The 15,430-nt window shown below is 47.9% G+C and overlaps 1 protein-coding gene across 2 annotated transcripts in view; it reads right to left on the bottom strand.

Annotated features, from left to right (window-relative positions):
- PRR14L (proline rich 14 like) overlaps positions 1 to 15,430 on the bottom strand; it is a 451,476-nt gene that overhangs the window by 155,541 nt on the left and 280,505 nt on the right. For both annotated transcript variants that reach the window (XM_078667733.1, XM_078667734.1), the window contains exon 6: positions 9,627 to 9,798. In XM_078667733.1, the coding sequence (XP_078523859.1) occupies positions 9,627 to 9,798 (172 nt within the window). The remainder of the gene's footprint in view (positions 1 to 9,626; positions 9,799 to 15,430) is intronic.

Here is a 15,430-nt window from a genome sequence, read left to right on the forward strand (position 1 = left end):
TCCAAGGTGCCAAGTAGGAATTCTCCCTCTACTAGAGAAGAGCTCGGTAACCACCCGGCATCTGCTTCGCTGTTGGTGGGTGTGGGTTAGTTACAGAAGCTCCACTTCTTACCCCCACAACCCATCAGCCAGTTCAACACTGAAAATCCAAGGAGATACCCTCCATTCCACTAAGACACTACCACAGAAATTTTCCTTCACCATGTTCTTTGATTGGGTCCTACAACTTGAAAAGATATAGTTGCCAGATAATATCTAGATCCTAATAAGCTTACCTTCCACGGTACATTGCTGGGGAATCCTCTTGCTCTCCCCCATAGGAGATGAGAGAGATGGTAGTAGGAAGTTGGGCTTTATGCCATAAGAGAAGGGTAATCATGAATCCACCAGTGGAATTTCCTAGTGGCCACTGGGAAATATTCCTGCTCAGGATAGCAGTATAGACCTAATGCCAATGAAAAAGCCTTTTGGGAAGGGGCAGTGTTGGAAAAGGGAGAGTCAAGTTTCCCTCTTTCCAAAATCCTACCTTGCAGAATGTGCTGCTTTTTGAAGATCTAGATTGCCTGCATGTGATGTGAACATGGAGGGTTATGGGGTGGCGAGGTGTCTGATCGACTTTAGGTGCTGGAACATCCTTTCAACAACACTATTGTGGTGGCTGGCCTGAGAGGCTGAATCACTGTGAACTGGCTTCTTCTTGTGCTTCACGTATATGAGGGATGGTAACTAAAGACATGAACAGTGCCTGAAAACTGTGGAAAGCAAGCCTCCTGCCCCGCTCATTGCAGTCAAGCTCTCTGCTCGCTGTCCATGGAGTGAACCCCTACTCAACTACCACCTGCAGAGCATGGAAATTAGGCTCAACCACAAGATACAGAGTTGCCACAAGATGTGTCTGCCTGTTCAATCTGTGGTAACATGACAGAGACCACCTACCGGAGAAGCAGAGCTCTACTCTGCAGAGCAAAGTTAGTGTCTCCTGACCAGCACAGAGGGAGGATGTGGTGGTTAATTTTACACATGCAACAGACCATCAGCTCTTGCCCCAGTAGGAAATATATGCTCAATTGTTTGATGAAGTAACAGCTATATCAGGAGAGCAGAGAATGATCCAAAATTGCAACAAAGCCAAGGACACTTACATTCCTGAGACAGTTAAGCCAGAAAATTAGAAGCGAGGGACTCGTTAATCAAGTTCTGGTTACAACAGTTTTTATTATATTTATTTTCTTTAAAACATACTTGGCCAACAAGTTTTGCGTGTGAACCGCTTCTTCAGGGCCACATAATGTCATGTCAAATAAAATAGGTTACTGCATATATGAATTCAAGGTTCTGGGTAATAAAAGGATTGTTTCTTGTAGGATTTCTTTAAAAAGTCATTAGCATATGTAATTAAAGTCTGGGGTAGTGCCACTCCCCCTTTCAATAAATTACTTTCAAATATGTAGTAACAGGCCACTTGCCTAGCTTTGTTCACTGAATTGGTTTAGATCTATCAGTACGGATGGACTGATATCAACAAAGGGAGCATTTATGTCGGTCTATAATCTGTATAAACCCACATGTTTGTCTTTACATTCATGAGACCATTTAGGTCTAGAAACCAGCTAAAAGATTTTTCTGGTACCCAGGAAAACATGCCTGTACAACTCCGTGCTATCACCTTGCCAGGGATCAAGTGCACCACTTGTGTAACCTGTTTATAGTGACCTCTACACACCTGGGAAAGGGCTTCTGGGTAGGGCATCTCACTTTTTCACTGGCATAAGGCTGCACAGATTGTTAAACAAGATTACCAATTCTCATTTTGTGTTTTATTATAACATTATTTATTAGCTAACGTACACATTTTCCAACATTTCAACTTCATAATCAATTCATCAATAATACAAAATGATCTTGATTTGACAATTTGAAAATATAATTTATACATATTTTGAATTTTTATTGAACACAAATAATCACAACGCATTTTATCCAAAACTATGGATGCCCCTCGCTTCACTCATCCAACTGTACACATCTATAGACTTACTCACAGATTAAACACATGACCCCAAACTTTCAATTCAAAAAGTTTTCTTAGAGCAGGTTTCCTCCAATCTCTTATTTCTACACGGTTGTTTAACATTTGTTGGGTCTAAAAATGGTTGATGCACGTATTTGTGGTTCTTTTATTTTTATCTCCACCTTTCTGAAGGCCAAACTCCGAAACTGGTCTAAATATCAAAAGCTGGGGCATGGTGCCAACAGTGTGATCTGAAATGCAGCCACGCACCTGGTATTGTTTTTTCTTATTTTCTCTATCAAGTTGCTGGTCAAATGTATACCATTCACTTCAAAGAAATTGACGGGTACTCTCTATGCGGTTTGAGAGAGCATCCAATGCTTTGAAATAACTTCTCAGCGATCCTTTGGCAGCTGGTTGTTTAACTTTCACTATCCCATGGCGTATCGAATAGTTCTTACCCGTCGGTGTAGTTTTGCAGCTTGAAGATCTTTCTGGATTCACTATGCTGTGCATTATTCCGCGGTCTTGTGGTTGGGTCCGGATTCGTAGTCTTTTCTTTTTTTTTTTTTTTTTGTAGCCCAGGTGGGCGTCGGCATCACACCTCCTTGGGTGCATTTACGGTGACGTCGGCATGCTTCCTGCGGAAGCTCCCACTCTTGGGCGCCATCTTCGGGTTCTTTTTTTCCGTGTTTCTTTCGTTTCCGAAGTAATGGCAATCTTCTATTTAGGTGATATTTTACCGCTTGTACTTTAAAAGTCCTTTTTATTTTTTTAACCACCTCTTCTCTCTCCAGCCTCATCTTTCTGGCGGAGGTGGGTGGGTTCGCTAGTGAATCCAGAAAGATCTTCATGCTGCAAAACTACACCGACAGGTAAGAAAACTATTCGTTTTGCAGCGTGAATCTTTCTGGATTCACTATGCTGTGCATAGATTTTGTAGAGGTTTCTCATCTCTGTGGCGGCTGGGTGGAAGATGAGCGTTGGTTATTGAATATGTGCTGGAGCACCTTTTGTCCGACTTGTGCTTCCTTGTTCATCTGTATATCCACACAGTAGCGCTTCGTGAACGTGTGCACCGAAGCCCATGTTGCCGCCAGGCATATGTCCTGTATGGGTGTGTTAGCCAGGAAAGCTATTGTAGCACCCTTTTTCCTAGTGGAGTGGGCACGTGTCCCCTCTGCTAGCTCTTGTCCTGCACGTTTGTGGCAGAGTTGAATTGTCTGTGCGATCCATCGTGCAATAGTCTTTTTGGTTACTGCCTTTCCCATGAAACTGTTGGCGAATGACACAAAGAACTGTTTTGTTTTCCTGTGTCCCTTCGTCCTCTCAATGTAGTGCATGACTGCCCTTCTGGCGTCCAGGGTGTGCAGAGCTCGCTCTGCGCTAGTTGTTGGTTTTTGGAAAAAACGTGGTATCTGTATAGACTGGTTCATGTGGAATTTGGATACCACCTTCGGCATGAAGTGTGGGTCAGTCCTCATCACAACCCTATCATTGTGTATTTGTATGTAGGGTTCTTGTAGCGTCAGCGCCTGAAGCTCGCTAACTCTGCGTAAGGACGTTATTGCAACCAGGAAAGCTGTTTTCATAGTTAGCATCTTTAGGGAGACCTTGTGAAGTGGTTCAAAGGGCTCTTTCATGAGTTCCGTTAGGACTAAGTTCAAGTTTCATGCAGGTGGCGGCACCCGCTTGGGTGGTGCGATCCTTTTCGCTCCTTCTAGGAATCTCTTCACGACCTGTGATGTGAAGAAACTCCTACACGTTTCTCCCCTTGTGTAGGCGACTATCGCTGCCAAGTGAACTCTTAACGAGGATGAGCTAAGGTTCTTCTCCAGCAAGTGTGTCAGGTACTTTAGCACTGTGGAGTCCTTCTTCATGTTAGTGTGAAGTCTTTCTTTTCTGCACCACATTGTGAATCTTTTCCATTTCGCAACGTAGCACTTCCGAGTGCTGGGCCTCCGTGCCTCCCGAAGGACCCTCAGGGTGCTTTCTGGCAGTCTCAAATGTGCGAACTCTATGTCCTCAGGAGCCACGCTACTAGGCTCAGGCTCTCTGGCCCTGGGTGTAGCACCTCTCCGTTCTGCATGGAGAGTAGGTCTTTCCTCTTGCCGAATCTGTGGGGTGCACACAGTCATCTCCATGATCTGCGGGTACCATGTCTGTCTGGCCCACTGTGGCGCGACCAGTATCAGGGTCATATTGCTCGCTCTGCACTTGCTCAGCACTCTGTGCATCAGTGATATTGGGGGAAAGGCGTAAGCAAATGTCCCGGACCAATCTATCCATAGGGCATTCCCCAGTGACCCCTCCTCGGGTGTCTGGATGCGAAGTTTTGGCATTTTGCATTCCGGCGTGTGGCAAAGAGGTCCACTGATGGTGTTCCCCATCTTTCGAACAGCCACCTTGTCTCTTGAGCATTGAGCTCCCACTCGTGGGATGCCGATGTCTGTCTGCTGAGCCAATCTGCTTGTATGTTGTCCTTCCCTGGTAGGTGTATGGCTAGCAGGTCTATCTTGAGAGGGATGGCCCATCTCCATATCTCCTGCGCCAGCGTTGAAAGCGGGGCTGACTGTGTGCCCCCCTGCTTGTTGATGTAGAACATCGCGGTGGTGTTGTCTGTTTGTAGCAACACCTTGTGCTTGTACAGTCTTGTTTGGAAAGCTTTCAGTGCAAGGAAGATTGTCTTCAATTCTAGGTAATTGATGTGCTTTGTCGCATCTGCTGGCGTCCACAGTCCCCTCACCTTGAGCTCCTCCATGTGAGCGCCCCATCCCTTCAGGGATGCGTCTGTGGTGATTGTCACTGTTGGCGTTGGAGGCGTTAGAGGCTTTCCCCTTGTTATGTTCTCCATGGTCCACCATGTCATCTCCTTCTGCACTGCGTGCGTTACAACCACTAGATCCTCCCAACTGCCTGTAGCTTGTGACCATTGCTCCTGTAGCCATTCTTGAATGGGTCTCATGTGGAGACGTACATTTGGTACCAGGTGGATGCATGATGCCATCATCCCCATGATCTTGCTCGCAGTCCTCACTGTCCGAGCTTGTCCCTTCCGGTAGAGGCGAGTTTCCTTCACCAGCGCCCTCGCCATCTTCTCGCTGGGGAACACCTTGCCCTGTAAGGTGTTGATCTGTGCTCCCAGGAAGATCTTCACTTGTTCCGGCTCCATTGGTGATTTCTTCCAATGGATGGAGAACCCCAGTCTTATGAGCGTGCTCGTCACTGTATGTGCGTGCTGCTTGCATTTCTGGTATGAGTTTGCTTTCACCAGCCAGTCGTCCAGGTAGGGGTATACGTGTATTCCCTGCCTTCGAAGGTGCGCTGCGACTGCTGCAAGGCACTTTGTGAAGACCCTTGGTGCTGATTTTAGCCCGAAGGCTAGTATCGTGAACTGGTAGTGGCTTTCTCCGATGGTGAACCTGAGCATATGCTTGTGCTTTCTGTGCATTGGGATGTGCAGGTAGGCGTCCTTGAGTCTATCGTGACCATGAAGTCCCCGATCTGCAATTGCGGGAGCACCTCTTGCAGCAGGGAGGTCATTTTGAATTTTTGCGTTCTTATGAATTTGTTCAGGAACCTTAGGTTCAGAATGGGTCTCATTGTCTCGTCTACTTTTGGTACCAGGAAGTACGTTGAGTATATTCCCTTGTTTCTTTCCTTGTAGGGTACCCGTTCTATGGCCTGCTTCTGCAGGAGTTCCTTTGCTTCTTCCTGAAGACGCTCTAGCTGTTTGCTTGCTAGTGGTTTTCTTTTTGGTTTTCTGCCTGTTGGCCTCCCCTCCAACTCTATGCAGTATCCGAATTGGATGATGTTGAGGATCCATTTGTCTGATGTGATTTCTCTCCATTCTTGGAGGTAAAATCTTAGTCTTCCTCCCACTGGTGTTATGTGGTCGTAGATGTCTAGCTTGTCTTGACCCCTCTGTACGTGCTGCTCCCTGGGATCTTTTCTGTGGGCGGGCACACAGAGTTTTTTTAAGTCACTTAGAGGTGGGCTGCTGTCCCCCTCTTCTATTCTGTCCACGTCCATTTCCTCTCCCTCGAAAGGACTGGCCTCTTTGTTGGTATTGCCAGGACTGCTTCTGCTGACCCTGCTGAGCCTGCGAGTCTGCCTGGTGCGTTTGTTGGAAAGCCGGGTGTGATGTACCTGGCTGGTTTCCACCTCTCCCGCCAGGCCTCCGTGACGGGGTGCCCCTTCTGTTGCCTCTGAACTGCAATGCTCCCATGGACCTTGCTGTTTCGTTATCCTTTTTTAGTTGACTGAGTTTCTCATCAACTATTGTTCCGAAAAGCGTTGAACGGTGTGTTCAGGATGCTGTGTTGCACCTCTGGTTTGAAACCTGAAATCCTGAGCCAGGCGTGTCTTCTTTCAGTGACACCCATCATCATGAGCCTGCTGGAGGTGTCTGCTCCATCCAGGGCTGTCTTAAGGCAAGAATTTGCCACGTTCTTCCCTTCTTCAACCAGTTTTTCGGCCTTGTGACTGGCATCCTGGGGCAGGTCCTTCACCAACTGCCCCAGCTCCTCCATGATCTGGTACATGTGCCTGTTTATCAGGGCGGTGGAATTAGCCATGCACCAGTGGGTCGCGGCATTTCGTTCGATCCTTCTGCCCACCAGATCCATCCTCTTGCTCTCCTTATCCGGTGGTGGTCCAGAAGTAGTGGGTACGTTAGCCCTCTTCCTTGCTGTGGCCGTGATAATGGAGTCTGCGGAGACCGTGCCCTGAATGTAGGGTGGGTCTTTTGAGGAATGTTTGTATTTCTTCTCTGTTCTGGGAGTTACTGCCTTGCATGTTGCGGGCTCCCTGAATGCTTCCCTCCCTTGAGCCAAGACGCTGTCGAGCATTGGTAGGTACTGGCTCCTTGTTTGCGTGGGGAGCAATGTCTCTAGAAGGAAGTCTGCTTTCTGCTTCTCTTCGTCGAGCTTGAGTTTGAATGCCGCTGCGGCATACTTTATCACCGAGTTGTAGGCCCGATGTCGTCCGGTGGCGAGGGCCTCGAGGGATATGTGTCGACCGCCTCCTCCGGGCTGTCGGTGTCGACATCTAGGTAATCCACCTCCTGTAAGTCAGAGGGGGCCGACTCTGCGTCCGTCCTGCTGTCCTCTTCCTCCCCATAGTTGTAACTATCGTAGGGATTCTCGTCCTCTTCCTGGTCGTCGACCACCTCGACGTCCGGGTCTTGTTCCTCGGCGACCTAGTCTTCCTCCTCGACCACCTCCACCACTGGTGGCTTGGTCTTGTGTGGAATCGTGAAGGTTTTCATCTTTGCGTCGAATTCTTTCTTCCGCTGCAAGATGTTTTTTATTTCGGCCTCGAGGCGCCTTCTCTTTTTCTCCATCTCGGCTGTGTGTTCCGCGTCGGATGGTTCGGCCGCTCCTTTCGGCGGTTGGCTCGGCGCCGTGCTTTTCTGTGCCGAAGTTTGACGTCGAACCGGATTTTGGGTCTCTGGTCGGCGTCGGTAGTTTAGGGTCCTTCTCCCTCGGCTTCGATCGATCCTTTTCGGGGACGATTTTTGACGACTTCTGCTGTTCAACAGCTCTCGGCGCCGGGGACTCCTTCTCAGAGCATCCGCTGGGCCTGTGAGTACTCGCGGACGCCAGGTGTTTTGGCGTCGGCGCTTTCGGGGCCTTGCCCTCGTTTTTGAGAGACTCAGAGTCTCTCGGGTTCTTGGGGGCCGGAGAGTCTCCTACCTTATCAGAAGTCTTCGTGTAATCGGTCTCTACGACTGTGTAGCTGTCGTCTTCGGCGGCAGCGTTGTCCTCTTCCTCGGAAGACATCCCCAGATCGTAGAGGGACGGAGTCGGGGCCTTCCCCTGCAGGGTGGCGTGCGCTACCCTCTGTCTCTCCCTCACACGAAGGGTCTTCGGGGCGAAGGCGGAGCAGGCGTTGCAGTCCTCGCTTTCGTGATTTACCGGTAGACAAAGGTTGCATACCGGGTGCTGGTCCTTCTGCGCGTACTTGTGGTGGCAGTTACGGCAGAACTTGAACGGCGTGTTGTCCATCATTGAGCGCTCAGGGCCTCCCTGGTCGCGTGTTCGTCGAAGATCTCGATGAATTCACCTTCTCCTTTGCTGACTCCTCGTCGATGAAGTCTCCTGGAGTCTTCAGATGACTTTTCTTTCTAATTTCTGTATTTTCCTTCTTCTTTCTCCAAAAATGTCTGGAGCCCAAACGGGAACGATCCAGACCCGACCGCGGAAAAAAAGAATCTGAAGATGGCGCCCAAGAGTGGGAGCTTCCGCAGGAAGCATGCCGACGTCACCGGAAATGCACCCAAGGAGGTGTGACGCCGACGCCCACCTGGGCTACAAAAAAAAACCAAAGGAAAGACTACGAATCCGGACCCAACCACAAGACCGCAGAATAATGCACAGCATAGTGAATCCAGAAAGATTCACGCTGCAAAACTTATTGTGACATACTCTCAGCTTTTTCAGTTGGATGCAAAGCGGGCAAATTTGACTCCTCACACGGTTTCATCCTTATTTCGTAGGATCGCTGAGAAGGTAATCTAGAGACTTAGCACTGGGGTGAAGCTTATCAAGGAAGACTGAAGCTTATAAGTGTTTTTGTGAATCCCGGATTTAAGATTAGGTTTAAGTGACATCCAGAGATTCTTTCCCTTTTTAAAGTTTATAGGCAGTGACAAATGTATATCCGACATCTGTAAGTAAAGGTGTAAGTAGAGCCATTAGAGTTCATTATTGGCTGCTTTTTTGTCTTCCAAAGTAAATCTAGGCAAGTTCAAGGTGTTGGGAGGTGCACTTCAGGACAAATAACAATACGAAACAGATATATGCTACCCTTAGTGTTAGGCTTATGAGGCCTCTAACACTCTATTTGAATGCATTAATGCAATGCAGCGCACAGCTTCATGTAAAATTATGAATGCACTGAAGGCTCTGCATTGTTTACCATGGCAGGCACCCTCTTATTAGACATGTCGTTCACTTTCTTCTTTTAATTAAACAAGTGCAGAAATTGCCACAGCCAAGCAGGCTGAAGACATCCATCCACCATGTAACAGTCTTCAGCGTACTGGCTGAAAAAAAAATAATTTCAATTTAAGACAAGCGGCATTAGTGGTATATTGAGAGAAAATGAGAAAGCTGATCACTAGAATAAAAAGAAAGGACTTAAGTTTTTGGAAAGGCGTATACACATTGCATAGGTACAGTAAGAGTCCCATATTCACCTAGATTTCCAAATATAAATAAAAACAAATTATCTGCGAAAAGTACACTACTCTGTCCTGTACAAGTAGGTATACAAACTATTCTGGTAAAGGAGCTGGGAGTCAAAATACAGAACGAATCTTTCATCAGCCTATATCCTTCATAATTATTCCATTACAATAAGTACAGCCATCACTTATGTTAAGTTGCACTGTTTACAAACTCTGTGTTAAAACGAACAATTTAGTCCACTCTTTAGAATTGTGCATGTTGATTATCCCTCTAAAACATCTTTGACAAAAGCTGACTTTTTAATAATCATTGATATAAGCTGGAAAGTTGGCAAGTAGAATTCCCATTGACTGTCATGCTCCGAGCAAAAGTGTGGAGCTCAAGTTCTACTAAGTGTCTGCTAACAGATGTCATACACTCACCGATGTTGCTTCAATGCTGCTCTGAATTCCGAAACAGGCACCTGGAGAAATGTCATCATCAAAAGAATGGACTTGGATTTGTGATGTGAAATGTTCCAATGGAGAACTGGTCAATGTGGCAACCAAATCAGATACGGGTGTTAAGACCAGAGGCGACACACACTGGTGGTTACTAAACGATTCAAAGGAGAACAAAGGAGAAATGTACATTACAGATGTGAACACTTCAGTAATAGGAAATAAAACAGTTGAGCAAAATCAAGAGATTAAGGTTCTTCATCTGATCTGGGTAGAAGGTAGAAAAAAAGGCATAACAAGAGCAAAATGAAGTAGAGACACATAAAATAAATGAGGTTTCTTGTTGACAAGCAGGTAATATAGTGCAACATTACATCAGCAGGAGGGAATCTGAAGGGAAGAGTGTAGGAAAGTGCCCCTTTTTGTCATGGTCACCCCCACTTTTTGCCACAGGTACTAAAGGTTTTCGACTGATATACACGGAGTCCCTGCTAACCAGGCCCCAGTGCCAGTGCTGTTTCCCTAAAACAAGGTACAATCATCTAGTTGTAACACAATAGGCAAACACTTTGGCACCCTTGTAAGTCTGTAGTAAGTGCTACCCTTGGTACCTAGTGCATGGGTACCAAAGAGGGTCCCTAAGGCTGCAGCATGTATTATATCACCCTGAGGGAACCCCATACATTTTGCATACAGCCTGCCATTACAGACTAAGTGTCATGGTGCAAACCAGGAGTCAAAACGTGACACTCACTGTGTTCCATGCCAAACACACTGTATGCAATATATATAAGTCACCCCTACAGCAGTCCTTGTAGCTCTAAGGCAGGGTGCATTATATTACATGTGATGGCATACCTACAGGAGCAGATGTGCCGTCTAGTTCAATTAATAGATTATACAAAGGAACAGGGAAGCCATCTCAAGTATATGTCTGGGCACTGGTCATTATGAGTTCCCGAGCTACATGATGGCTTTACTGAAACCTATGGTGTATGGTATCAAACCCCTTGTCTTAAGACATCTATACTGTTGGCAGTACAAGCTTTATTATGACGTACCAAGATGGCACCCTGGAGGTGCCTCCAGAAAAACATACCACTATCTAATGTGCTGGCTGACTGATCTAGCCCCGCCAGTCAGCCACCATAGACATACTTCTAGCCCCTTGCAGGTAAGAGCCCATGCTCTCTGAGGCCAGAAACAATGACTGCTCCGGAGGAAGGTGTTCACACCTCCTCAAGCCGGATGACTAGTTGTAGGAAAGTGCCCCTTTTTGCATGGTTACCCCATAACGTTTTTCCAGATACCGGATGCCAGCTTGACTGAGTGTGCCCTGGGTCCCGGCCAATCAGGCTCTCAGGGCTTGTGTTCTTTCCCCAAACTCTACCTTTGTTTCCACAATTGGCACACCTCGGGGTTACATGTAAGTCCATTGTAAAAGGTACCTCTGGTACCAAGGACCTTGTGACCAGAGAGGGCCTCTGAGGGCTGCAGCATGCATTATGCCACCCTCTGAGAACCCTCACCTTAACAACAACATACTGCTATGGCAGGCTGCGTGTTTTGGTGCAGACTAAACTGAAGAGTCGGCATGGCACCCGTCCCTGGGTGCCATGCCCACCAACACGACCTGTGGCATGGGTACGTCACCCCTCTAGCAGGCATTACAGCCCTAAAGGCAGGGTGCACCACAGGTGAGGGCATAGTTGCGTGAGCAAGTGCTCCTCTTGTGCCTGTGCCATTCACAGACATTGTAAGTGAAGTGAAGCCATTTTGTGTACATGGGCTGGGAGTTTGTCAACACAAACTCCACAGCTCCATGATGGCTTTACTGAAAACTGGGCAGTCTGACGCCAAACGCGACAGCATAATAAACCCACACTGATGCCAATGTTGGATTTATTATAGAATGCACTCAGAGGGCATCTTAGAGATGCTCCCTGAAAAACTACCAACTTCTAGTGTATTGGCTGTCTGATCCCCGCCGGATAGCCACCACCAGACACGTTTCTGACTGCATGGGGTGAGAGTTTTTGTGCTCTCGGAGGTCAGAAACAAAGCTTGCTCTGGGTGGAGGTGCTTCACACCTCCTCTTTGCAGAAACAGCAACACTTGTCGGTGAGCCTCAAATGCTCTCAACTTGTGATATGCTAATTTTGACAGAATAAACTAGTAGAAATGCGACCCCCCCTCACCCCCCATCCAGGCCCCGCTTTTGGCAGCAGGACAGGTAGGAAAATTAGTAGGCAGAGGAGGACTGACCCCCTTGGCCTGGCACACCCCTAAGGTGGCAAGGAGCTAAGGTGAAGTCCTCTCAATCTTGGATTGGAGAATTAGGCCAATAGGAACAGGACTGGGCCCCTCTCCCCAAATGGAAGGAGCACTTAGAAGGGTGTAGTCACCCTAGGGGACAGTAGTCATTGGTTACTGTCCCCAACCTCAGTAAAGCCCGTACATTTTATATTTAAGGGCTCCCCTGAACCTTGCTTCTTAAATTCAGAGGACCTACGAAGAAGGCCGTGCAGCAGTGGAGAAGACGACAACAGCCGACTTGGCCCCAGCCCTACCAGCCTGCCTCCTACTCCAGCTATCCAGCTCAAAGAAACGAGCGTGTCCTGCGGCCAGCACCTTTCCAAAGACCTGAGCGGACTTCAACAAAAACTTTTCTTCGACAAATCTACAGCAAAAGGACCTTTCTAAATTGTTAGTCATTGAGAGCCCACAGAGTGCCTGGGGGCCGCCCGAAGCCGCCCCCCCCCCCGTCCTATACTGGCCCGACTACTCAACTATAGGGACAGGGACACAATCCTCCAGGCGGCGAGTGTCGCTCCTCCACTCCACCTAGATAACTTGGAAATCACCTTCTTCCCTGACTTCTCCCGAGCAGTGCAGATGCGGCGACGCTCCTTCCTTGATTTTAAGCGCAGGTTGAGGGAAAGAGGTCTCAAATACGCCATGCTCTTCTCAGCGCACTTGCGAGTTGAACTTGATGGAAAAACCCTCTTCTTTAACCTCCCGGAGGTGGAATCTGACTGGCTGGACAGCCTTAGAACTTCATCGGAAAAGAACTCTGCCGACCATTGACTTGTGCGACGAACTCTCATGGAGGGGCCTTTGCTGATTTTGAGCACTTTGCTTTCACTGAAGATGAAACCTGAGTCACCAACGCTTGGCCCAAGCTGGTATTGAACTCTATCCCGACATCTTGGGAACTTTTATTCATGATGACCTGAGTATCTGGCATGTGCCGCACCGGTAACCTGCGATGGTAGGCGGGGGGGACCAACAGGGCACTGAGGCCTCCCCTGTGTGTGTTTTTTCTTTCAGTAGAATAGTTGGGCGACAGGCACTCTGCATTTAAGTAACATGGGCAGTTCTGAGCCTGGAGTGCAGGGGAGCAGGGTGGGGGGATGTTTGGAGGGATTGTGGTTTCCTTTGTTTGTTGTTTTTTGTATTATCTCGACGGTACGATGTATAAACGTAACCCCACAAGTGGGGATCTGTCTAACTATCAATGGGAGTACAGTGCAACAAGGAAGTAAAAATTTTAAGTTGGAATGTTAACGGATTGAGGGACAAGATCCAGAGAAGTGTTGTGTTGCAATATATTAAGAGACTATCGCCGGACATTGTTTTACTCCAGGAAACACCTCATAGGCAACACATGCAAAGCGATGCACAGATGGGGATACTCGATGGTGGCACACACCGGCTTCACTTCTAGCTCTAAGGGAGTAGGCATTATGCAAAAAAAGTCATTTCCTCACTCAATCACCTCCACATATGTGGACGACTGAGGCAGATATGTTGGGATCACAGGCTCTTGGGAGGGTAGGTCCATCACCTTCATGTTAGTATATGCACCTCCGGGGATGCAGGGCATAACATTCACTGACTTAAGTGCTCTACTCTTGAAGTTGCCTGACGGACACCTGGTGCTCGGAGACGACTTTAACTCAATAGTGTTGGGCTCTCTAGATAAGACATCCCCCTCGCACAACCCCCCAAGCCGCACATGCGTTTTCCAGTTTCTTAGCTGTGATGGGGCTAATAGATGGCTGGAGGACATACAATCCCGAAAAGATACAGCACACCTTCCATTCAGGGGCGCACAACAGTATATCCCGCCTGGATTACATAATTGTCCCGGCTTCACAAGTCCCTGATATTCATGAAATCCGCCACTTGGTCAGAGGTATTTCCGATCATTCCTCTCTGTGGGTCCATATAGTTTTAGACCAAACACTAGTGGGACGGGTTGCCCCAATAAACCCCTGGTACCTCAAGAACCCCAAAATACGGAGTGGCCTAATCAAAACTATTGATGAATACTTTTTGGAGAACGAACACACAGCCAAATCCCCCCCCCAAATATTGTGGGAAGCCTTCAAAATGGTGGTCCGAGGACAAGCTCTTTCCTTGGTGGCGGGTTCCAAAAAAAATAGAGTGCAAGAAATCTCCGACATAGAACAGGAGCTTTATCGACTAGAACAGGTTGTTACCTCAGACGCCTCACCTGAAGCCCTTCACTCCCTCAGTCTGCGCCAGGATGAATACCGGGCTTTTGTCACTGACCGTGCCAAACTACTTGGACAGGAGAGACTGGGACGGGTATTTGACTGGGGAGACCAGGTTGGCAAATTGCTCGCATGGCTAGACAAGAGGGAGCAGGCCAGCAGTCTTGTGCCGGAACTCAGGGGTACTGATGGGGCCCCTGTGACAGATCCGCAAGACATAACTAACGACTTTGCAGCGCACTTCCAAACCGTATATAGCTTGATAGCACCATACCCTGAAGCAGACTTTACTGATCTTATTAAAGACATCTCTCTCCCGAAGCTATCAGACTCAGACCACACATTCATGGACAGTGCACTAACTGCTGATGAAGTAGCGACAGCTATAAGATCGTTACACTCGGGGAAAGCCTTGCGCCCAAACGGCACTCCAATGGAGATCTACAAACTTCGACCAGATAAGTTGGCCCCCTATCTGAAATCCATGTTCGAGGACAGCCTTAAGCAGGGCTCATTGCCATATGACCAGAGGATTGCCACTATAGTCACAATCCACAAGGAAGGGAAACCCAAAATGAAGCGCACCTCCTATCGACCTATATCGCTGCTGATTGCGGAACCTAAAATTCTAGCTAAAGTACTAGCCACGAGACTGATCAAGGTGATGGGTGATCTAGTCCACCCAGATCAATCAAGATTCATGCTTAAAAGAAACACTGCTCTTAACCTGCGCAGACTGCACGGAGTCCTGGGCAGAGTACCGACGATACGGGAGGATGCTATTATAGTCTCCCTAGACGCCACTATGGCTTTCGATACACTGGAATGGCCTTATCTTTTTGCAGTACTTGGCAAACTAGGATTTGGGCCGAATTTCTGCCACTGGGTACGACTGTTAAACAGTGCGCCGATGGCTCAGATAATTGTGAATAACAGGAAGTTGGAGCCCTTTATACTCAGCCGAGGGACCCGTCAGGGGTGCCCCCTCTCTCCCTTACTGTTCGCTTTGGCCCTTGAGCCACTTGCGGCGTGAACCCGTAAAGATGTAATGATCAGCGGCATGCGTTGGTCGGCGGATTGGGAGGACCTGATATCTCTATATGCGGACGATATTCTTCTTTATCTCACGTCCCCTAAGAGATCCCTAATAGCGGTTTGACATATTAGATATTTTTGGCAGGTATTCTGGGTTTCGCGTCAATTGGAAAAAATTACTTCTGTATGTCCTATGGGGGGCTACTCCCCCTTTACCCCGAAATTGCCTGA

Source organism: Lissotriton helveticus, chromosome 11, assembly GCF_964261635.1.
Source record: "Lissotriton helveticus chromosome 11, aLisHel1.1, whole genome shotgun sequence".
NCBI classification, from domain to species: Eukaryota; Metazoa; Chordata; class Amphibia; order Caudata; family Salamandridae; genus Lissotriton; species Lissotriton helveticus.